Source organism: Rhinatrema bivittatum, chromosome 1, assembly GCF_901001135.1.
Source record: "Rhinatrema bivittatum chromosome 1, aRhiBiv1.1, whole genome shotgun sequence".
NCBI lineage: Eukaryota > Metazoa > Chordata > Amphibia > Gymnophiona > Rhinatrematidae > Rhinatrema > Rhinatrema bivittatum.
This window is the reverse complement of record NC_042615.1, coordinates 396,863,619-396,888,948: the sequence shown is the minus strand read 5'-3', so window position 1 is coordinate 396,888,948 and position 25,330 is coordinate 396,863,619. Positions and strand designations below refer to the sequence as shown.

Sequence of the window (25,330 nt, the reverse complement as noted above, 5' to 3'; positions counted from 1 at the left end):
ACCTTGTTATCAGCCAAGGAATCCATAAGCTTCTCGAGATCCTCTCCTTTGAAAAGGCAGCGTGCCCAGCCGAGTCTTCGACGACTGATCAGCCGACCAATGGCGTAGCCAAAGGAGCCTCCAGGCAGCCTCCGCCGAAACCATCGCCTTCGCCTGCACACGGACCAGATCATAGAGGGCGTCCGATACGTAGGCGGTTACGGCCCTCCAGACATTCGGCTTGCTCTGCCTCTGCTAGCGGAAGATCCCGGGCGCAGAGTAACTGTTGGACCCACTGAAGGCCTGCCCGCATCATGAGGCTGCTACAGCAAGTCGCCCGGACCCCGAGGGCCAAAACGTCGAAGATGCGCTTCAAGTGAGCCTCTAACTTACGATCCTGTGGATCCTTCAGAGCCATGGAACCTTCCACCGGAATCGTGGTGTGTTTGGCCACCGCAGAGACATAAGAATCCACAGAGGGATATCGCAGCAGCTCCAAACCTTCCTCCGGGAGGGGATAGAGCTTATCCATCGCACGCCCCACCCGGAGCGCACCCTCAGGGGCCTCCCATTCCCGCAGGATTAGGAGCTTGAGCATGGGGTGGAAGGGAAAGGCAGAGGCCGGAGCCCGGAGCCCCCCAGGACCGGATTCATGTCCCTGGGCAGCGAGGCCATGAGATTATCCACGGAAGGACTTTCCAGACACAGCTCCTGCAGTACAAAGGGAAGGAGGGGCTCCAATTCCTCCTTACGAAATAAACTGAGGGCTCTGGGGTCATCCGCCGAATCTGGGGAAGCGGCGGGGTCCAAGGGCCCGGGAGACACCGGGAGGGAGGAAGGGTGGGGCACCCCCGCGACCACCCGCACCCAATCTGGCCCCTGGGGCTCCGCAGCCGGTCCAGTGGTCAACGGCGCTGAGCGAGGGATTTTTGGCAGGGGGGTGGCAAGGGGGGGCTTTCATCCTGCTCATGCAAGCTAGCTAAATAAGATTTATGCATGAGGAGGACGAAATCCGCCGAAAAAGAAACCCTGGATTTGCCGGGGGGGGGGGGGGGCGAGGAGGGGTCAGAACCCCCTCCTGGGGACCCGCTGGGGCCAAATCGGGGGTTAAATCAAAAAAATCTGGCCCCCCCAGCCCCAGGGAGCTCTGAAATCGGCCCTGATTAAAAATCCAACATGGCCGCCGTTCCCGGGCTTTGCCGACCCGGGAAAGGCCTGGCTATGCCGGGAGAAATGGAGCCCCAGGCTAAATTTTCTTGTCCTGCTGAGGAGGGACCTTCCCCACCCGGCAGGCAAGCAGTGCAGAGACCCTGCTGCGAAAAACGCGAGGAGGGCAGCCCACAAGAGAGGCAGGCTGCCTGCCGGGACATAGCCGAGCTGCGGCTGAAGGAAAAAAAGCAAAAAAAAAGCTTTGATTGACAGCGTGCACAGCAGGAGAGAGCAGGAGGGAAACCTGCTGCCTCCTGCTTGTCTGGCTGCCAGTTCAAGGCCTGCTCTGACCAGAAAAAGGAAAAAATGCTGGTCAACTGCTGCAAATAAGTTAGAGGTAGGTGAGTACCTGCAACTTTTTTAAAGTTTAAAACTTTTTTTTTTTTTTTTTTTTTTACTGAGCGCAGCAGCGGGTTCAAAAACCCTCTCGGCAGCCAGATGGTGGGGGGGAACGAGACTCAGAGAGACTCGGTCCCCACACCTGGAAGCGTCCACGGACTCAGGCTATGCGGTGCAAAAGGGGCAAAGCCCCCCTGAGCCGGGCAAGAGCTGGGAGACGGAGCCGTCTCCCACACAGAAAAAGGAAAAATCACTAAAAAAGGCGAACTTTCCCTTTTTTTTTTAAACAAGCGAGAACCAAAAGAAATACTTGCTTGAGCCTACAAAAAGACAGAAGAAAAGGCTGACTAGCCTACAGCAGAGAACCGAAGGGGAGATGCTACACCTGCTGGAGACAGACGAATACTGAAGGGTTAGAGGATAGGCTCTGTCCTGATATAGGGCATCCTTCAAGTTTTAGTCTGTCTCCACCTGCTGGAAAGGAGGCTCAACCCACTGTCTGGACTGATCCAGGTACATACAGGAATATTCATTTATTCACTCCTGTACTTATTGCCGATTGGTCCCTTCACTGTCACATGTCAGTGAAAGGACCAATCACCTTTCAGAAGGCTGTCCTGAAAAGGGATTGATATTTTCACTGACATGTGACAGTGAATGGACCAATTGCATTGTAGATGCTCTAATCCCCTTATTGCATAAAGGGATTAGTTAGCACCTATACAACCCGTGTCCAACTGTATTGCTTCGGCCCCCAGGAGTTTTTTAATCTGTGATTTAAAACTGTGCATTGAAATCTAGCATATGGTTTCTTAATGCATAAATTATTTCATCAGCCTATCTCTCTCTCTCTTACTCTTCCACTCAGTTTTTAGCAGCATATTTTAAAGCTGCAAACCCATTCAGCAAGTAATAAATTAAATGCACTTGTGTCCTCAGCACAGGCCCCTCAGCTTGCAGTTTTATACTTCCCCATAACAACTTAACAGTTCTATACAGAAGATAAGCATTTTATCAAAGGAATTAATTTAAATGGATAATAGCACTAGTAGCATACAAATGAGTAATTCTCTTCTTCAGTGACTCAATTCACTAAAGCAAGAAAATAGGTTTCGTGAAAGACTAGATTTTTCTATTAAAATTCCACCCACTAGGATATGGGTTGCAAGACAGATATTTAATTATGTTTTCCAGGACCAATTAGCCCTTACCTTATTTGGAGACTTTGAATTTCCACACATCTTTCCAAGGAGAGATAAAATAACACAGAAAAGTGCAGAAATAAGTATCATCACTCCTACTGCCATTAGCCATGATAAACTACAAAAATAGCATGTGCTTTCTGTAGAGGTACACACAATGACATGAACTGCAGAGAGGAGCAGGGACATCAAGTAAAACAGCAGAGAGAAGTCTGGTGATGACAACGGCACTTCTAGTTCTGCGTTACTGTCCAGGGCCTTTGGAATGCTGAGCAGCAGCAGAAACAGAACCTGGAAAGGAAAGCACATCAGTTTAAAATCAGAGCAGCTACTTTAAGGTCAGGCACATTTTTTAGTGTACATTTCTACAAGGCAACATAATTATTGGTCAGATTCCAAACAAGCACATAATGCATAAAAGTTTTTAAAATTCTAGATATAATCATATCAAACATAGAGAATGTTCTAAATTATTATGCCTGGATTATTACAAATTACTATTATGTGCAAAAGTTTAAGCACCCCAGGTCAAATTGAATGTTTCAATGAATTTAAGTAAACAGAAACTGACAACCTTTACATGCTATAAAATTAAACACCACTGTAGATGACCCAAAAAATAGCTTGAAAAGTAGAAATCAACCACAAAAATATCAATTCAGCTATATATTTAGGAACTCTTTTGAATAGCAGCCGTCATATATTGCCACAATATGCTTTCTGGCTTATATTATGAAGCCCATATAGCACTGGGCTTGTCTAATCATAGGCTGCATAGATATTGGATATTCTCCTTCCGGGGCTATATCGCAAGAGAAGGCCTGCTATTATACAGCCTATGATTAGACAAGCCCAGTGCTATACGGGCTTCATAATATAAGCCAGAAAGCATCTTGTGGCAATATATGACGGCTGCTATTCAAAACAGTTCCTAAATATATAGCTGAATTGATATTTTTGTGATAAAATTAAAACACGGCATCTTTCTGCAAATTTTTAATACAAAATTACTATTTGCTGATTTTAACAGATTGAAAATAATAAAACAGTGTATATGGCATATGCAAAAGTCGAACACCTTTCCACGTCGATTCATTACCACTTTTTTGAAAGTAGACAGAACAACAATTTAACTTCTCAGGTTGTTCTGTCTACTTTCAACAACTAGGTGCTCTCAAAGTAGCAGTCTAAGCTTTTGAAAAAGATGATAATTCTCCTCTTACAAAGCAGGGGGAAGGCAACAAAACAATTCTAGCTAGCAATTTTAACTGTCAAACATTGTTAAGAAATGGAATTTACCGTATTTTTCGCTCCATAAGACGCACCTGACCATAAGACGCACCTAGAATTCAGAGGGGGAAAATTAAAAAAAAAAAATTTGTGCTAAACTGGCTCTGTCCCTGGGCGTCTGTGCATCTTATGGAGCAAATTAGGGGAGTGCATAACATTTTTTTTCTCCCCATTTTGTTTTCGGGTCTGGGGAGGGCCATTTCGGTCCATTCCCCAGATCAGAAAACTTTTGTCTTTCTAATTGTCTGGGAACCCCCCCCCCCCAAAAAACCCCATCCCAACCCTTTAAATTAATTTACAACCCGCAACCCTCCTGACCCCCCAAGACCTGCCAAATTAATTAAATACAACCCCCACCCTCCTGACCCCTTCCCAAGATCTTCCAAATTAATTTACTACAACCCCCCACCCTCCTGACACCTCCCCAAGATCTTCCAAATTAATTTAGTACAACCCTCCTGACCCCCCCAAGACCTGCCAAACGTCCCTGGTGGTCCAGGAGCGGTCCGAGAATGATCTCCTGGACTTGGGCCGTCGGCTGCCAGCAATCAAAATGGCGCCGACGGCCCTTTGCCCTTACTATGTCACTGGGGTCGACCAATGGCAGCGGTAGCCCCTGTGAGTAAGGGCAAAGAGCCCTTACTCACAGCGGTAGCCCCTGTGAGTAAGGGCAAAGAGCCGTCGGCACCATTTTGATTGCTGGCAGACGACGGCCCAAGTCCAGGAGATCGCTCCCGGACCGCTCCTGGACGCCCGCTGGACCACCAGGGACTTATGGCAGGTCTTGGGGGGGTCAGGAGGGTGGGGGGTTATAGTAAATTAATTTGGAAGGTCTGGGGGGGGGGCAGGGGTTTTGTTAGATTTTTAATTTTTTGTATATTCGCTCCATAAGATGCACAGACATTTTCCCCCCACTTTGGGGGGAAAAAAAGTGCATCTTATGGAGCGAAAAATACGGTACTATAGTATCTTGTGTAGTAATGCCAAAACAGTTCAATTTTTGTTTTATCAATCCAAATCATTTTGTTTCCAAAGTTTTAAGCTTATCAAGATTTTGTTTTGTATGCTTTTAGGTAATGACTTGAGAATAAGGTTTCAGCAAGTTCAATTTTGATAACTCTCCCATGAAGATCATTGCTGTATATTGTGGCCAACTACTCCAGTATCAGCTAAATTTTTCAGCAGGACATTTGCAGTGATCTGTATGGGTTCTGTTTTGCACATCTGATCTGTTTTCAAGAACTTCTATAGAGATTTTTCTTGACCTTCCAGATCTTGCCTTGACCTCTACATTTCCATGTCAATGTTCCTCACAGCTGAAATTTATTTATTTTACTGATAGTTCACTTTTCAGGCATTTCAAAGGAGATTACATTCAGGTATTTCCCCATCCCCACAGGGCTTACAATCTAAAGGCCTGATTTTCTAAGGCTTTTCTCCCATTCTGGGTCTATAGGAAAAATGCTAACAGGTCAATCCAGTAACGAGCGGTAGGAAGAGCTGCGTTAGTGCCCGGCGCACCCGCGGTTGCCACACGCACAGTCCAGCTCACCTACCGCTCGATCCTGTATGTAAATAGCTTGCAAATGCAAGCTGCGTCTAAGAAGCGTCCGTGAAGCGTTAGGTCCGCGCAACCCGTTTTACTGTATAGAGCGCTATACAGCGCCTATACAGTAACCTGGGTGCGCGGGCCTAACGCTTCACGGACACGCTGGTATCTGTCATTTCAAATGTCATTTCAAATGACATTTGAAATGACAGGTACCAGGAAGTGGACAGGTTCCTCGACGCTCGGGATTGTCAGCCCTCTCTCCCCTCCTACCGAAGCAACAAAAGCGAAAAAAAATCGAAAAAAAAAAAGTTGCAGAGAGAGAGGGGAGAGAGGACGGGCCATCCTACGCTCGGGACTGCCAATCCCCTCTCCCCTCCTCCCGAGGCAAGGCGCGAAAAAGCAGCCTTGCTCTGGAGGAGGGGAGAGAGGATTGGCAGTACACTGCACGGAAGAGCACCAGAATCTGCTGATCCCTCCCTGCCATGTGGCTTCCCAGCTCCAACCAATCCCATCAAAGCGAGTCAGTACTCCGAGTCGGACAGAGGCAGGAGCTAGAAAATGCAGGCAGCTGCCCAGACTACCAAGCGACGAAGCAACTTACTTTTTTTGCAGCCCCCCTCCAGAGACGGATATCGGCGAGGACGGACCGCAGCTGCCGCGAAGATGGACGCCTGCACGGGCGAAAGCGGCCCCTGTTCGTGCAATTGGGCCGCTCAAGGCGTGACGTCACATACCGTGACGCCAAACGTCATGACGTCACGTCTGGCGCGGCCCAATTGCACGAACAGGGGCCGCTTTCGCCCGTGCAGGCGTCTATCTTGCGGGCAGCTGGAGGCAGGGAGCCGCGGTCGTCCTCGCCGATGTCCGTCTCCGGAGGGGGGCTGCAAAAAAGTAAGTCGCTTCGTCGCTTTACACTGCCAATCCTCTCTCCCCTCCTCCCGGAGCAAGGCTGCTTTTGCCGCCTTGCCTCGGGAGGAGGGGAGAGGGGACTGGCAGTCCCGAGCGTAGGATTGCCCGTCCTCTCTCCCCTCCATCTCTTGCAACTTTTTTTTTCGATTTTTTTTTATTTATTTTTTTCGCTTTTGTTGCTTCGGGAGGAGGGGGAGAGGACTGGGGCTGCCCCGAAGACCAGCACCCATGGACGCGGCCAGGGCAGGTGAGCGGGGGCTGGGGGAAAGTTTGCCGCCTACCCTTACCCCTGCCTCTAACGCAGGGTAAGGGTAGGCCGTAAGTTAGCAGGGTAAATGCGCGGCAAAACGGCAGGGTAAAAACGCGATAGTCGGGGCGCACGTTACTGTAGGGAGGGAATAGCTAATTCGATCGTTTACATCTAATATACATGCCGCGTGCGGAAGGGGTTGCCCGGGGATTTAAGGACGCGGTAAGAGTAGGTTAACGGGGATTGGGGATCGCAGGAAGGGCTAATGCGGCCGGAAAGTGAGTAGAAAGCGGGTTAGGAACGGGGAAACCGCGGACGCACTTTACAGGATTGACCTGTTAGTAAATAAAGCCCATAGTTTGTACCTGAGGCAATGGATGGTAAAGTGACTTGCCCAAGGCCACGAGGAGGCAGCAGCAGGATTTGAATCCTGTCTTCTTTGGTTTGCAGCCCACTGCTTTAACTACTAGGCTACTCCTCCACACCACAGTTAGCTGAAAGCATTTAGCCATTATTTATAGCCTTCCCCTTCTTCCTAAGAGTGAATTAACTTCACTTTCACCAGTTTGAAAAATATCTCTCTCAAGTAATAGCTGGGGAACTTTTCAACTTTCACTCCCATCAGCTGTCACCTGTCCTGATAAGTGACTTAATTTTCTTTCCTGTCCAGTGCTTTGCTTTCCTGACTGCTAAGAGGTCAATATTAAAAGAAACCATCTATGTAAGTTAGCTGGATAACAGTTATTCAACTAACTTACATGGGATATTCAGTAGCACCACTATGCTGCTGAACATCCGCGTATTTGGTGCTACTTAGCTGGATAAGTTATGTCCAGCTAAGTTAAACCTGCTCTGTGGCAGGGCTAACTTATCCGATTAACTTCACCGGATGAGTTTGAATTTCAGCACTGCCACCCCATCCACCCACTAGATATCCAGCTAACTACTTAGCTGGTTAAGTGGCTTATCCAGCTAAGTGGAGACACCTGAATTTATCTGGATATTCAGTAGCAACTTATCTAGCTAAGAAGTGCTGAATATCAGGCACCTTATGTTTTCCTGTTTTGCGATATATTTCTTTGTGCATTTTTATCACATGGGTATTCTATTCCACTTACAAAATAACAACTCGCTAGCACATTAAAAATAAAACAAAAGACAATTCAGCAGTTTCTTCAGAGTACTCAGAAACACAAACACGGAACAGAAGAATGCACCTTATAAAATACAACTTGTGAACTAATGAGAAATTGCTACTTACCTGATAATTCCTTTTCTTTAGGACTGTCAGATGAATTCAGAACAAGTGGTTTATGAACCTCTACCAGCAGATGGAGATGGTGCAAACTGATGTCACAGTATATATACCCCTGCAGTGACATCAGCCTGCTAGTATTCGCTTCAAACGTAACTGTGGACAGACTAGCAAAATTTGATTAAAAACAGACAAATATTTCAATATTCAGCCAATAGGCAACAGTGAGTTCAGACAAGAATGTATTAACACTAGTCTAGGGACTGGATAAACACTTACCAGTAATCCCTGTAACACATGGCCTCACAGGACGACCATTAGGGATGTGCAGAGGGACGCATACGTTACATTTGGTATACGTATTCGTGGGGGGGCAGATACGTTGCATTCGGCAAGAGGGGGCCCCGATCCATTCATGCGTTCCATTCTTATTCATTTCCCAGCTAAAATTTAATTAACTACAACCCCTCACCCTCCTGCCCCCCCCCCCCCCCCCAAGACTTACCAAAACTCCCTGGTGGTCCAGCAGGGGTTCAGGAGCCATCTACTGCACCCACGCCGTCGGCTGCCGGTATTCAAAATGGCACCGATAGCCTTTGCCCTTACTATGTCACAGGGGCTACCGGTGCCACTGGTCGGCCCCTGTGACATAGTAAGGGCAAAGGCTATCAGCGCCATTTTGAATACCAGCAGCCGACGGCCCAAGTGCAGGAGATTGCTCCCGGACCTCCGCTAGACCACCAGGGACTTTTGGTAAATCTTGTGGGGGGTCAGGAGGGTCCCCCAAGACTTGCCAAAAGTCCCTGGTAGTCCGGAATCGATCTCCTGCACTCGGCTGCCGGTAATCAAAATGGCGCCGATAGCCTTTGCCCTTACTATGTCACAGGGGCTATCGGCGCCATTTTGAATACCGGCAGCCGACAGTGTGAGTGCAGTAGATGGCTCCCGGATCCCGGCTGGACCACCAGGGAGTTTTGGCACGTCTTGGGAGGGGTCAGGAGGGTGGGGGTTTTGTTTAAATTTGCTCCTTTAGACGGCCGAATAATTCGGTGAAGATTTGTTGTATTCGTGGGAATCGCGATACATTTCGCTTCCCCACTAATACAACGAATATGGCCCTATACGTTGTGGATTGCCAATACGTTGCAATGAATGCACACCCCTAACGACCATACAACAATCATTCAGCAACCAAGGGAGGGAAGCTGGATTCAAATGACTGTCCTAAAGAAAAGGAAATTATCAGGAAAGTAGTAATTTCTCATTTCTTAGCATTCAGACAGATGAATCCAGAACAAGTGGGATATACCCAAGCAACTCCCGAATAGGGTGGGAGGCTGCCCGCAGTCCAGTCAAAACTGCAAGTGCTAAAGCTGTGTCCTCCCGGGCTTGCACATCCAGACGATAATACCTGGAAGAAGCGTGTAAAGAGGACCACGTCGCAGCTCGGCAAATGTAACGAGAGACAATAATTTCACTTCTGCCCATGACACTGCCTGAGCCCTAGTGGAATGAGCCCTGACCTGACTAAGGAATGGCTTCCCAGCATCAACATATGCAGCTGTCACTACCTCCTTAAGCCAGCAAGCTATGGTAGCCAACAAGGCTGGCTCTCCCTGCCTAGTACCACCCTGAAGGACAAACAGGCAATCCGTATTCCATAAAGGCTTAGTAACTTCTAAAATACCTGACAATATATCTCTTGACATCAAAGGGTCGCAACTGACAATAGTCTCTCTGTCCAGAGATAGCAGGGGGATTGAGTGATTCAAGTGAAGACAGTGACCACCTTCGGTAAAAAAGAAGGAACAGTACGCAGCTGTACCATTCCTGGAGGAATGGCTTCCAGCAAGATAAGGCCTGAAGCTCAGAAACCCTACACGCAGAACAACTGCCACAAGAAAAACCAGTTTCAAGGTCAGTAACTGCAAGGACAGGGTACGTTGTGGTCTAAACATAGGGCCCGCCAAGAAATCCAAACACCAATTAAGACTCCATAAGGGCACCGGAAACCGCAAAGGAGGACGAAGATGTTTCACTCATTTCAGGAAACAGGCCACATCAGGATTAGCAGACAAAGAGCCTACAATCACCTGACTCCTGAAACAGGTGAGAGCCGCTACTTTTACCTATAAAGAACTGAAAGCCAAGCCTTTATTCAAGCCATCCTGAAAAATTTCCAAAATGAGCGGGATTTTGGCCAAGCAAGGAAAAGCATCTCGATCGTCACACCAGGCCTCAAACATTCGCCAAACCGCACATATGCCAAGTAAGTGGAGAACTTTCTAGCTCTTAGCAAGGTGGAAATCACTGCCGCCGAGTATCCACATTTCAGCAAGTGAGCCCTTTCAAGGGCCATATGGTAAGACAAAATCATGAAGAAAAGGTCCCTGTCGCAACAGGTTCCTGTGCACCGGAAATCAAAGGGGCAAGCCCACCAGGAGCCACTGCAGATCCGCATGCCACGGTCTCCCCTGGCCAATCAGGAACAACCAAGAGCACCATCCCTCTGTGGAACTTTATTTTTTGAATCAATCTGCCCAACATGGGCCATGGAGGAAAGGCATACAGCAGCTTGTCTTTCAGCCACTTCTGCTCTAGGGCATCAATCCCCAAGGACTTCGGATCTCTCCTGCAACTAAAGAACCACAGAACTTTCGCATCTCAAGAAGTCACCAACAGGTCTAGTAATGGGAGACCCCAGCAATCCAGAATCAGCTGAAATGTTTCGTCCGATCTTGAAGGTTACAGTAAGATAAGTGACAAGTGATTTATTGAAGTTTTTCTCATTAAAAATTTATTAGCGGTGGGAGATATTTCATATGGGTTTTTGAGTGATTTTTTAACTGGGTATAAAGAGATTTTTTGAAATTTAGCAAAAATGATTTTTGAATCGGCAAATGAAACTGCAGGTGTTTATTACCGTTACTGTTTGTGGCCCATTGCGAGGTGAGAGGCGGTTGATGCATAACCAGCTACACTGATTATTTCTGATGCCGTGTTCGTTTTAATGCTCTATAATTGATCTTTGAAGATATATAAGATTTTGGTTTTTGTGCTCTTTTTCTTCTTTTTTGGATTAGATTACTGCTTCCCATATTAACATGTTTTTTCAATACATGAGTAAAAGAAAATCCATGCTGAAAAACAGCAAGTGTTTTGATGTGAGTTTTATTACACCAGCCAGTTTGGTAGATTTAAGTTTCATCTGGAGACTTGCTATGCTCTCTATTGAAGATTGAGAGTGAATGGATGATATCAATTTCACATGAACAGATTGTGCCAAAAACATTTTTGCAATTGTGCTTGGTCAACACCCAAAAGCATCCAAGATAGTCTCTCTTAATGGCCCATTTGGCATTGAGATAAGCATCAAAGACATCGAACATTAATGTAGGACTGCATGTATATCAAAGGAAGAATCATACATGGGTTGAGCTAGACTTATATACATCAAGGGTGAAAAGAAGATGGCAGTTTCAACTGAATTCCAAGACCAGTTAAAAAAATTAAGGAAATAAATTTTGAGCCTAGTCATTTTCTTAAAGATGAATTCAGGAAGAATGCAAAGCAGCATCCACATATATGTTTTCTCTACTCTGTGCAAAAGACTTGCTGGGATTGTCTGTATATAAATGCACATACAACATTTTATTTGATATATATTCTGCTTTTTCAGGCCCTTCAAAGTGGATTAAATTCAGGTACAGTAGGTATATCCCTCAGAGGACTCACAATCTAAATTTGTACCTGAGGCAATGAAGGGTGAAGAATTTTCTTGTAAAAGTAGACTGTGACAGAGCAGTTACTCTGTCATTGTCTGAGTTGCTGAGCCAGAAAGAGAGGGTCATAGTAAAATCCAGTGGGAGCTCTGAAAGGAAGAGGATCACCTTGCTGGTGGCTGAAAAAAAATTCGGTAAGTATTGCTTTGGGGAATCTTAGAACTTAAAAATTTTGGGGAGAATTAACTATTGGAGTATATTCTTTCGTGTGCTTGTGTATGAAATAGCTAGTCAGAAGCAAGCAAAAACCAGGAATTTGGTGTGTTTCTATTTCCCTCCTTCCTTCCCACCCACCCCAGTTTGTCCTTTGATTTATAGGCAGGAGACAGTTTCAACAGAAACAAAAAATCAGCTTTTTAAAACTCAGGATAGCCCCAGGCCTTTTCAAGAATTTAATCATGCCCTTTTCTGTCACTATCAGATAAATAGTGAGTACACTAATACATTTAAAGGACTCTTAACTGTACGAATTCCTACTTTTGCATAACAACCTAAACTTAACTAGGAACTGAACAAAATTAAGATGAAAGCATCAGTCCAGCAACAAGAGGAGGACCTTCCAGTCTTTTGTATCGAGCATCACATGTGTGATTTTTTTTATCCACCGGTTAGAGGTTGTATGTGTTCACCCGGTACAAAGAGCTCCTGTCGCTCAGATAACGAGTCCTATCTCTGGAGGCTAGAGTGGAGGACTTGGAGGAGCTGAGGTAGACAGAGAGGCATATAGATAAACCTTCAGGGACATAGTAGCCAAGTCCCAATTCCAGTCTGGCAGCCCTACTGCTGCCTTGGAGGAGGAAGGTCTCCTGATTGGAGAGCATCAACCTGGTGCAGCAGAAAATGTCTAATCCAGGGCTACTGCCCAAGATGGAAGGATTAAGTCAGCTGTCATAGTAGGTGTTTTCATTAGAAGGAATGTAGACAGCTGGGTGCCAGTGAGCATGAGGATCACCTGGTAACATGCCTACCTGGTACGAAGGTGACGGACCTCACATGTCACATAGATAGGATTTTAGACAGTGCTGGGAAGGAGCCAGCTGTCGTGGTACTTGTGGGTACCAAAGACAGAGGAAAATGTGGGAGGGAAGTTCTAGAAGCCAAATTTAGGCTCAGAGATAGAAAGCTGAAATCCAGAACCTCCAGGTTAGCATTCTCTGAAATGCTCCCTGTACCACGCACTGGTTCCCAGATGTAGGCAGAACTCCAGAGTATCAATGCGTGGATGAGACAATGGTACAGGGAAGAGGGATTCAGTTTTACAAGGAACTGGGGAACCTTCTGGGAAGGGGGAGTTTTTTCCAAATGGATGGGCTCCACCATAACAAGGGTGGAACAAGGCTGCTGGCACTAACCTTTAAAGGAAATAGAGCAGCTATTAAACTAGAACAAAGGGGAAAGCTGACAGTCACCCAGCAGCGCATAGTTTGGAGGGAGGTATCTTCGAGGGATACTGATGAAACAGAGTTAGGGCATCCCAACAGAGGTTCCAATAAAAAGAAAAGTAGACCATGTGCCTATAAGTAAAGAATCACCTGAGCTAAAAGATTCTAAATTATCCATGTCAACTGAAAAGCAGAATGTTAATACAAACAAAAAGCATACTTTGAAATGTTTGTATGCTAATGCCAGAAGTCTAAGAAGTAAGATGGGAGTGTTAGAGCATATAGCAGTGAATGATGAAATAGACTTAATTAGCATCGCCGAGACTTGGTGGAAGGAGGATAACAATGGGACAAGTGCTATACAAGGGTTCAAATTATATCACAATGATGGAGAGGAGCAACTTGGTAGCAGGGTGGCACTTTATGTCAGGCATAAAGTCCAACAGCATAAATATCTTGCAAGAGACTAAATGCACAATCAAATCTTTATGGGTAGAAATCCCTTGTGTGTTGGGAAACAGTATAGCGATAGGCGTATACTACTGTCCACCTGGCCAAAATGATGAGATGGGCAGTGAAATTATAAGAGAATTCAGGGAAGCTAACCAAATTGGTAGTACAGTAATAATGGGAAATTTCAATTACCGCAGAAACCACAAGTGCAGGCACACGGTTCAATCCTGACAAAGTACTCCAAAGCGGTGTATATATTAAATACTTTTAATTCTTCAATATGGCAACTCCTCTGGCTCATACAAACATCAGACTTAATGGCGTCCCCCGACACGGTACCCGTGTTTCGCCACGGGCTGCATCGGGAGGGCTCGCCAATAGGGATTCATAAGAAAGCTGTAGAAGATAAATATACATCAGGACAACACAACAGGACTTATAGCCGAATATAAAGTGCAACAATATACAACATTATAACATACCTGACAGCATGAAAACTTCAAAGTGACAGGGAGCGCACTACCCTTTCCCACTGACAGGTATTTAAAGCTGATTAAGGCGCCAAAACAGGAAGGCAGACCACGTGGGACTTCAGCGTCCCATTCATTGGCTGCCGTTCCTGTGATGCGCCTCAGCAGGGTTGTAAACCAGACAGTGCTTATGAATGACCGGCGCTAAGGGAGAGCTCTATGTGAACAGAAACCATTCAATGTCACGATTTAACCCCTTAGGAGATACTGAATCCAACATAAAAATCCAGCGTTGTTCGATACGCCCCAGTTGTTCAGAATAGTTACCCCCTCGTGGGCACCGCGGGAATACCTCCAGAACACTGTATGTAAGATCTGCCAAGGTGTGTGATGTTTTAACCCAATGGTCTACGAGGGGTTCATTTTCACGGGAGTGACGAATATTAGAGCAATGCTCTATAATTCGAGTTTTTACCATGCGGGAAGTTTTCCCAACGTAGATCAGAGGACAAGGGCATGTAATCACATAGATTACTCCAGCCGTAGTGCAATCAGAGTAAGAACATGACCTAAAAGTTTTTTTAGAAACTGGATGAATAAAACTAGTGGAGGGTGAAGTATGAGAACATACAGTGCAGCGTCCACACGGGTGGTGACCAGGTACACTATCGAAATTCCGTGGCCCCGGAATGTCAGTGTGAATGAGTTTGTCTCGTAAGTTTTTTCCTCGTCGAAAAGTAAATCTGAGGGGACCCGGGAATAGAGTGTGTAAGGAAAGGGACTCCCAATGTCTGCGAATCATCGCAGTAATCTGGCGGCTCAGGGTGGAGTATGGCAAAATACAATTCGTAACTGTTTGATCATCATGGGATGATGGTGAGAGTAATAAGTCACGATTAATTAAATTTCAATTACCCCAATATTGACTGAGTAAATGTAACATCAGGACATGCTAGAGAGATAAAGTTCCTGGATGGATTAAATGACTTATTTAGCGATTGGTTCAGGAACAGACAAGAGTTGGAGCAATTTTAGAACTAATTCTCAGTGGAGCTCAGGATTTGGTGAGAGAGGTAACAGTAGGGAGGCCACTTGGCTACAGCGAACATAACATGATCAAGTCTGAATTAATGATGGAAAGGGAGACATAAGTAAATCCATAGCTCCTGCCCTAAACTTTCAAAAGGGAAACTTTGATAAAATGAGAAAAATAGTTAAAAAAAAAAACTGAAAGGTGCAGCTACAAAGGTTAAGAGTGTGCAAAAGGTGTGGACATTGTTAAAAAAAAATGCCATCTTAGAAGCTCAGTCCAGATGTCTGCCATGCATTAAGAAAGGTGGAAGTAAGGCCAAGCAATTGCTGGTATGATTAAATATGAGGTGAAAGAGGCTATTTTAGCCAAAAGATCTTCAATTAAAAATTGGAAGAAGGATCCATCAGAAGAAAATAAGATAAAACTTTTGGATAATAGAAAGACTAGGGGGCATTCCATGAAGTTAGCATGTGGCACATTTAAAACTAATCGGAGAAAGTTCTTTTTCACTCAACGCACAATTAAACTCTGGAATTTGTTGCCAGAGGATGTGGTTAATGCAGTTAGTATAACTGTGTTTAAAAAAGGATTGGATAAGTTCTTGGAGGAGAAGTCCATTACCTGCTATTAATTAAGTTGACTTAGAAAATACTATTACTAGCAACAGTAACATGGAATATACTTAGTTTTTGGGTACTTGCCAGGTTCTTATGGCCTGGATTGGCCTCTGTTGGAAACAGGATGCTGGGCTTGATGGACTCTTGGTCTGACCCAGTATGGCATGTTCTTATGTTCTTAAAAGCACTGACAAGTTAAATGTAAGACATTGATAAGATAGCTAAGAGAGAATTTGAAAAGAAGTTGGCTGTAGAGGCAAAAACTCATAATAAAAACTTTTTAAAATATATCTGTAGCAGAAAGCCTGTGAGGGAGTCGGTTGCACCACTAGATGATCGAGGGGTTAAAGGGGCACTTAGGAAGATAAGGCCATTGTAGAAAAACTAAACAAATTCTGTGCTTCCGTGTTTATTGAAAAGGATATTGGGGAGATACTCATTCTGGAGAAGAATTTCAGATGAACTGAACCAAATCACATTGAACCTGGAAGATGTAGTAGGCCAGATTGACAAACTGTAGTAAATCACCTGGATCGGAGGGTATACACCCCAGAATTCTGAAAGACCTCAAAAATGAAATTTCAGACTTTTTCAATTAATTTGTAACTTATCATTAAAATCATCCAATGTACCTAAAGACTGGAAGGTGGTCAATTGAAACCTGTTATTTAAAAAGGGCTCCAGGGGTGTTTCAGAAAACTATAGACTGGTGAGAGCCTGACTTCAGTGCCGGGAAAAATCATGGAAACAGTTATAAAGAATAAAATCCAAAACATTTAGATAGACATGTTTCAATGGGACACAGCCAGCATGGATTTACCCAAGGGAAGTCTTGCCTCACAAATCTCCTACATTTTTTTTGAAGGGGTGAATAAACATGTGGACAAGGGTAAACCAGCTGATGTGGTGTATTTGGATTTTCAGAAGGTGATTGACAAAGTCCCTCATTAGAAGAGGCTTCTAAGAAAACTAAAAAGTCATGGGGATTGCAAACTGGTTAAAAGACAGGAAACAGAGTAGGATTAAATGGTCTGTTTTCACAATGGAAAAAGGTAAACAGTGGAGTGCCTCAGGGATCTGTAGTTGGACCAGTGCTTTTTAATATATTTATTAATGATCTGGAAAGGGGTGCGATGAGTGAAGTGATCAAATTTGCAGATGACACAAGTAGTTAAATCTCAAGCAGATTGTGATAAACTGCAGGAGGCCCTTGTGAGGCTGGAATACTGAGCATCCAAATGGCAGATGAAATTTAATGTGGATAAGTGCACAGTGAGGCATATAGGGAAAAATAACCCATGCTGTAGTTGCACGATGTTAGGTTCAATATTAGGAGCTACCACTCAGGAAAGAGATCTAGGCGTCACATTGAAATCATCGGCTCAGTTTGCTACGGCAGTCAAAAAAGCAAACAGAATGTTAGGAATTATTAGGAAGGGAATGGTGAATAAAACGAGAAATGTCATAATGCCTCTGTATTGCTCCATGGTGAGACCGCTCTTTGAATGCTGTGTGCAATTCTGGTCGCTGCATCTCAAAAAAAGACTTTGATTGGTCACTGTTGGACACAGGATGCTGGGCTTGATGGACCCTTCATCTGACCCAGTATGGCACGACAAGTTCGTTGCTCGTCCCGTGCACACTTGGCCCACGCACGGGCCTGCTCACCTCTCCAGCTCCTCCAGGGGTCCCAAGTTATCTTCCCCTGCAGCGGTGGCAAGCATGGCTAAGCCTCAGCGGCGGTCGCCGGGCCTTCATCCTCCAGCCAGGCCTCACAGCGGGGCTCGGCGTCCTCTGTGGCATTGGCCCCGCCCCTAGGCACACGCGCATGGACTGCCCAAGACCTTATAGGGCCAGGGGCGGGTCCCAGCTCCTCGGCGCACCCTGATTGCGGGACCTATATCAGGAAGCTCCTACCCTGACTTCACTGCCTTGGCAATCGGGTCGATCCTTGTGATTTCAAGTTTGCCTCTGCATTCCAGTCTGTGTTCCAGTCCTGTTCCAGTCTCATTCCAGCATCCTTCTGTCTCCTCATCTCCCCCGGTAGTACCTTTCGGACTGTCTTCTCGGTACTGACCTCGGCTTCCCTTGACTACGTTTGATCGCTGCCTTCCTCTGACCTTCTGCCTGTTTCTACGACCACGTCTGCACGCTGCCTGGAATTGACCTCTGCCTGAACTCGACCACGTCTGACTGCCTCCTGGAACTTGACCTCTGCTTTGGCTGACTACCCACGGACTGACTACTGGTAACTGACCTCTGCTTTGCCTGACTATCCACGGACTGATTACTGGCTCTGACCCTTGCACTGACTGACCACGCTTCTTTGAATCTGGCCTTGATCCTTGCTATACATTCAGAGACTCTCTTCTGGCGTTCTCAGACATCCAGGACTTCCAGCCTGAGTATCGACCGCGCACCCTTGATCATGGTGGGCACACCCCTGAACCTCCTATCAAGGAGATCCTGCAAGGCCCACCTAAGACCAGGCGGCCCAGGTACCCAAGGGCTCAATCTGGGGGTACCTAGGTTTGCTAGTGGCGAAGCTCCAGCTAGCCTCTGTCTCCTCTTGTGCTCCGCCTCCTGGTAGCAGGCGCTTTCAGGGTCTGACCAGGGAGCCTACCAATCCTGCACTAGGCCAAGGGTCCACCTCCTGGCGCAACAGGTTGCCAAGGCCATGGACTTGGCGGAGTCTCCCGCCATACGGACCATCCCGGGTCTGGCCGCAACTATTTAAAAACAACGAAGAGTCATAGAGACTCTAGCCTCCTCCGTTGAGGAACTCTGCTCTCAAATGCAGGACACAGCAATGGCCAATCCAGTGGGCCTAACCTCTACCCTGCTACCGAGAGCTTCACTGGCATTGCCAGCACCTCCTCGCTTCAATGGGGATCCATGCCTCTGCCGAGGCTTCCTCAATCAGTGCTTCATGCAATTTGCTCTCCAACCCTCCTTGTTCCTGAAGGAGTCTACAAAGATAACCTTCATTCTCTCTCGCCTTGAGGGGAAGGCCCTGGCATGGGCTTCTCCACTTTGGGAGCATTCTGACCCTATTCTCACGCAACTGTCCCAGTTCATCACCGCCTTCAAACGGACCTCTGAAGATCCTGGTCGTCAGGCGGTTGCTGGCCATCAACTACTCCACCTTCGTCAAAGCTCCATATCCCTTTCGGAGTTCACAGTGGAGTCCAGGACTTTGGCAACAGAACTGGGATGGGCAAGAGGATTGCCTTCGGGCACTCTACCTCGAGGGTCTATCACCTGCTCTCAAAGATGAACTTGCTATCTGTGAGATTCCCATATCTCTAGAGGACCTGATTTCCCTCGCTGAGAAAATTGACCATTGCCTCAGACAATGGCACCATGACGTGACGGCACCTCAGCCTCCTGCTCAACGCCCAGCACATGCCCTTAGCCCTCAGCTGAAGGCTCTGCCGGCACCACCTTCCTCCAATGAAGAACCAATGCAAGTCAACCGTGGGCGGTTGACTCCTGAGGAGTTTCTCTGGCATAAGAAACAGGGCCTATGCCTTTACTGCAGTGCCTCCGGACATCTGAGGCAATCCTGTCCGGTCCAATCAGAAAACTTCAAGGCCTAAGCCCGGCGGGGGACCCAAGCTTGGGCGCTACTGTCACCGGCCCCCAACTTCTACTACCTGTCACTCTATCCATGGAGTCTCGATCCTTTGCCACCACTGCTCTCATCGATACAGGAGCCAGTGGCAGCTTCATAATGGATGACAGTGAACCTTCTGAAAATTCCAGTGCAACTCCTAGAAGTTCCTCTTCGCATAGCCTCTATTCAAGGGGAACATCTCCCCGGATGTATCATGCACCGCACGGTGGCTTTCCGTCTCATCGTGGGAACTCTACACAAAGAAGAGATATCCTTATACGTCCTAAAGCATTCAACACACCCAGTTATACTGGGCCTCCCCTGGCTCCAGGCTCATAGACCCCAATTTGACTGGCAATCCCTCCAGCTAGTTCAGTGAGGTCCACAATGACAAAAGAACTATCTAAAGCAAGTATCTCCAGCAATGACTGTCCTGAAGGCCACCATCCTCGCCGGCTTGCCGGCTCAATGCTCTGACTTTGAGGAACAGAAAGCAGACACATTACCTCCACTCTGAAAATATAATTGTCCTATCGAAATTATACCCGGTACTACACCTCCCAAGGGTAGGACCTATCCACTCTAGCTTCCCGAGACCCAGGCGATGTCCGAATATATAAAGGAAAACCTCGAGAAGGGATTCATTCGGCCTTCTGATTCGCCAGTGGGAGCAGGCTTCTTCTTTATTAAGAAGGAGGATGGAGGACTTCGCCTTTGTATCGATTACTGAGGGCTAAACACCATTACCCGTAAAGATCGCTACTCATTACCTCTCATCAGAGAATTATTCTACTGTCTACAAAGAGCTCAGATCTTCAGGAAGCTCGATTTACGAGGAGAATACAACCTCGTGCGCATCCAACCCGAGGACATATGGAAAACCGCGTTTAGCACCAGGGATGGCCACAGTGAGTACACAGTGATGCCTTTCGGCCTTTGCAATACCCCTGCAGTGTTCCAACGCCTGATGAATGAAATCCTTAGATATCTCCTTTACTCTTTTGTGGTGGTGTACTTAGATGACATCCTGATATTCTCCAGAGACTTGCAGTCCCATCGTTCCCATGTCAGAACCGTCCTCCACCGCCTCCAAGAAAACCACCTTTACGCAAAAGTTGAGAAGTGCATCTTTGAGCAGAATCGTCTACCATTCTTAGGGTACATTATTTCTAATAAAGGATCCCAAAAAACCAGGGAATTCGTGACTGGCCCCAGCCAGTCGGCCTCCGGGCCTTACAAAGATTTCTTGGATTCACAAATTATTATAGAAGCTTCATAGCCAACTACTCAACATTAGCCGCTCCACTCACCGCAATGACCAAGAAAGGGACTAATCTCTGGGTTTGGAGTCCTCAAGCTCAATCAGCATTCCATGCATTAAAAGCATCATTCTTCTCTGGACCCTATTTACGACATCTTGATCCCAGCCGTATATTTGTCGAAGTAGACGAGTCCACTATCGGAGCCGGTGCAGTACTAAGTCAGTACTCTTCCAAGGGTACACTGGTACCATGCTCCTTTTATTCTCATAAATTTTCGCCTGCGGAGCAGAACTACGCTATTGGTGATCGGGAACTACTTGCTGTTAAACTCGCATTCCAAGAGTGGGTCCTCTGGCTGGAGGGCGCTCAACACCGATTTACTATATTCACAGATCACAAGAATCTGGAGCACCTCAAGGAAGCACAATTAATAAACCCGAGACAAGCCCACTGGGCATTATTCTTCGAACGATTCAACTTTGAGCTGCGTTACTGCCCAGCCTCCAAAAATCTTCGTGCTGATGCACTCTCGCGCTCTCTGGAGCCTGAAGATACCCCAGACATCCCAAGGCACATTATTGACCCAGCCTGCGTGTCCCTTGCAGTAACTACAACTGCACTGGCTGGTAAAACAGTCGTCCCACGTCCCACTGGGCCCACGATTCGAAACTGGCTGGTCATCCTGGTTGAGCACGAACCCTAGAAATGCTGAGGCGTTTTTACTGGTGTCCCAGCATGGTGTCAGACTCTCGTAAATATGTGGACTCATGCCTAATATGTGCACAACAGAAAACACCCACCGGCCGGCCATGGGGACTCCTGCCGTCACTACCAGCACCCACTGAACCATGGGCTAGCATATCTACAGATTTCATCACCGATCTTCCACCATCTTCTAACAACACTGTTATCTGGGTCAAAATTTTTCCAAGATGGGACATTTTATCCCACTCCGGAGTCATTTCTTTATCTTTTAAATCTTGAGTTGTTAATGGTTTTGTTTTTGTATTGTTTCATCTATTTCGTTTCATTGCATTTCTTATTTCTATATAAAATTATCATTTTTTTTTTATTGAAATATAACATTTTAAACAAATGAATATATTCAAGAATTCCAGGAAAACAAAATTTTAAAAAACTCACATTATTATTGAATCTCATTTCTTAGGATATCTAGCCCACATCTAGGGAGAGTGGGAGGATGGTCAGATATACTGATACATTTCTAATTACAACCATTATTTATACAGCCGGCATTTCTACTGATGACTTATCCCTAAGGAATCGCTGTAAGTGTAATGGATCAGTGAACACAAACTTATTATTCTGATACATTATCTGACACTTACAGGGGAATTTCAAATAAAAACTAGCTCCTAAATCTAACACGGATTGTTTATGAGACAAGAACTGCTTTCTACGCGCTTGAGTAGCACGCGAAACGTCAGGAAAGACCTGAATCTTCTGACCACAAAAATTCTGATCTTTGAATTGAAAATATTTTGAGAAGAATAGGTCTTTCTCTTGTCTTAAAGAAAAAGAAATTAACAACGTTGCTCTGGACGGTATATTGTCCATGGAGTCTTCTAAAAATGTAGAGACCCCAGGACTTTCCATAATATCAATTCCTCCTTCCTGTGTCAATTATTATCATTTTTATACAGTTATTACTTGTTTTTTTTTACTTGGTTTGCCTAATGGTATTGTTGTATGTGCTTTTATGTTTGATTGTTGGAAACCATTATAAGCTACTGCTGGAAGATCAGTATAAAATGGAAATTAAATAAGATATCTCTTCTACTAAACTCTTTATAATCTTTATCATTAAATATGTCTTCTATCATACAAATATCATATCATATTCAAATAAAGCTACTTCTAAACAGCATTTATACTGTATGTGAGTTCTTATACTTGGGAATACTATTAAGATTTATAAGGTGTTATTCTGTTCTTCACTGACTGATTATAGTATGAAATCTCAATACCTACCTCTAGAATTATGGCGGTTCCTACCATCATGGAATATAAATCGTATTGTGCTACTTGTTGACTTAATGAAAAACTCAGCATTTTTATGGCATCTAAATATTGTTTAAGAACCTTTTTCCCAAGGTTTGTGAGAACTTCAGAAGTATTTCCGTCCAGGTACAGCTTGATCCAGTTTCCATGAGATTTTTCTGCTGTCTTGAATTGTTCAAATCCAACGTCTTCAAAAAAGGGAAAATGTAATCAATTATCAAAATACACAATAACTTGACAGGAGATATTTTACATATTCAGATTGTTCCCACCTACATGATTCAACATTTCAATGTGAATTTTATACCTAAGTCCATAACCCCCTTTAAATCTTCAATATACAAGAATGTTAAACAAAGGAGGATAACTTTCAAACAACTGTGCATGACAGCATATATGTGGCTGTGCATAGTTTTAACAGAGTATTTTATAACCTTTGTGTATCACTTATGAGGTTTTGTAAAATATGCATATCTTTACCCCACAACATAGATGCATATGAAGGCTTACATATAAATACATGCAATGCATTGAAACCACATTTCAATGCATTGAACACACGTAATTTACTCGCCTATTTTAAAAATATATGCATGTATATTTGATGTGTGAAAATAAAGTAGGACTTGCGTAGATAAATCCCAACTTCCTTGAGTAAATCGATGTATTTTAAAACATATGTGCATGAGTAAAATTATCAGTTTTATCAATTAGTCCATCAGTTTGCCCAGTCCTACTTCAGGTCATCCAAATCCTCCTGGTTCTTCACGCTGAACTCCCCCCAGTCCACCCAGACCTGCCCTCCAGTCAGTACCACACAATAAACACATTTAATATCACTTGTACCAGATAATTAGCAGGTATAAAAATGCAATTAAGTTAGCAAAGATATGTTCGTGTCTTTTAAAATAACTTACATACATAACTGTTGGCCCCACCCCATGACGCCCCTAAACAAAATGCCCCCCCTTTCTTTTACACATATTTATGTAGCTGTGAAAGTAAAAATGCACACTTATTTTTTACTTTTATAAAATACGGAATAAACAAGCAGAAACTACTTATGCACATATACCCCAATTTTTATGTACTTAGGGGTAATTTTTCTAAACAATTTACATGCATAGAATTGAGTTTTATGCATGTAAGTTTTTCTGGGAATTTATCAATGTTTATTACCATAAGAACAAAAGTTATATTTACCTGAAAAAATAATGAATCATTTTTTCCCCACTTATTTCACCCTTTTTGTTCTTATGGTAATAGATTCTAGAAAAAAAAATTAAAACTGAAAATGAAGCTCCCTATTAATGCCACACTGCAAAGCTGGCTCAATTCCTTATAAAATGTTATAACAAGTCAATATTAACATTAAGAAGAACATTCAAATTACGACCAAGGTAATAAACATTGAATGAGGAAAACTTAAGCTCTATAATTTGGTTAACAAAAAAAAAAAAAAAAGAGAGAGAACCAACAATGTACAGTAGTGCATGTGAAGCACCAATTTTTAAAAAGCAATGTGCCGTGCACCACCCAAACTGAGCATGTCAGGTCCAGGCAGCCAAGAAACTCAAAGAACAATCAGTCCTTCAAAACTGCTTCATATCTATCATGCAAAAATAAACATCTTCACCAGTGTTAAAGAGAGCATTGAGTCAAACAGGATAAAAGTTTTCCAGGAAACAAAATGCAATTTGAACCTTTATGGATAGAAATTCCAGGTGAAAAAGGGAATAAAATAGTAATGGGGGTATATTACGTCCACCTGGCCAGAATAAACTAACAGACAATGAAATGCTAAAAGAAATCAGGGAAGCTAACAAAATCAGTAGCTCAGTAATAATGGGAGATTTCAATTATCCCAGTATTGACTGGGTGAATGTTATATCTGGACACTCTGGAGAAGTAAAGTTCCTAGATGAAATAAATGACTGCTTCAAGGAGCAGCTAGTACAAGAACCAACAAGAGGGGAAACTATTTTAGACCTAGCCCTTAATGGAACATAGGATTTGGTGTAAGAGGTAACTGTGTTGGAGCCACCTGGCAATAGTGATCACAACATTATCAAATTTGATTTAACTGGAGGAAGCACAAAAAAGAAAACGACGACAGCATTTAACTTTCAAAAAGTGAACTGTTAAAATGAGGAAAATGGTTAGGAAAAAACTAAAAGGAGTAACTGCAAAGGTTAAAAGTTTAGCTCAGGCATTGTTATTTAAAAATATCATCTTGGAAGCCCAAAACAGATGTATTCTACACATTGGAAAAGGTAGAAAGAAGGCTCAACGACTACCGGCATAGATGGAAGGTGATGTGTGAGGTTATATTATCTAAAAAACATCTTTCAAGAAATGGAAAAGGGATCCAAATGAAAAAAACAGGAAACAGCATAAGTACTGGCAAGTCAAATGCAAAAAATTGATAAGGAAGGCAAAGAGAGAATTTGAAAAGAAGCTTGTCATGGAAGCAAAAACTCATAATAAAAACTTTTCCAGGTACATGAGGTAAAAAGCCTATGAGGGAGTCAGTTGAACCATTAGATGTTCAAGGGATAAAAGGAGCACTTAGGGATGACAAAACCATAGCAGAGAGACTAAATTAATTCATTGTTTCAGTATTCACTGAGAGGTATACCCATGCCAGAAAGGATATTCACATGTGATGATTCAGAAGAACTAAAACAAATCTCAGTGAATTTGGAAGA

General features: G+C 44.5%; 1 protein-coding gene across 3 annotated transcripts in view; it reads right to left on the bottom strand.

The window, feature by feature from the left end:
* PIGG (phosphatidylinositol glycan anchor biosynthesis class G) overlaps positions 1-25,330 on the bottom strand; it is a 504,708-nt gene that overhangs the window by 284,736 nt on the left and 194,642 nt on the right. For 2 of the 3 annotated variants that reach the window (XM_029601816.1, XM_029601831.1), the window contains exons 7-8: positions 22,593-22,810; positions 2,739-3,020 (exon numbers count right to left, since the gene is read on the bottom strand). In XM_029601816.1, coding sequence (XP_029457676.1) covers positions 2,739-3,020; positions 22,593-22,810 — 500 coding nt within the window. The remainder of the gene's footprint in view (positions 1-2,738; positions 3,021-22,592; positions 22,811-25,330) is intronic. The other variant, XM_029601823.1, reaches the window with a different exon arrangement.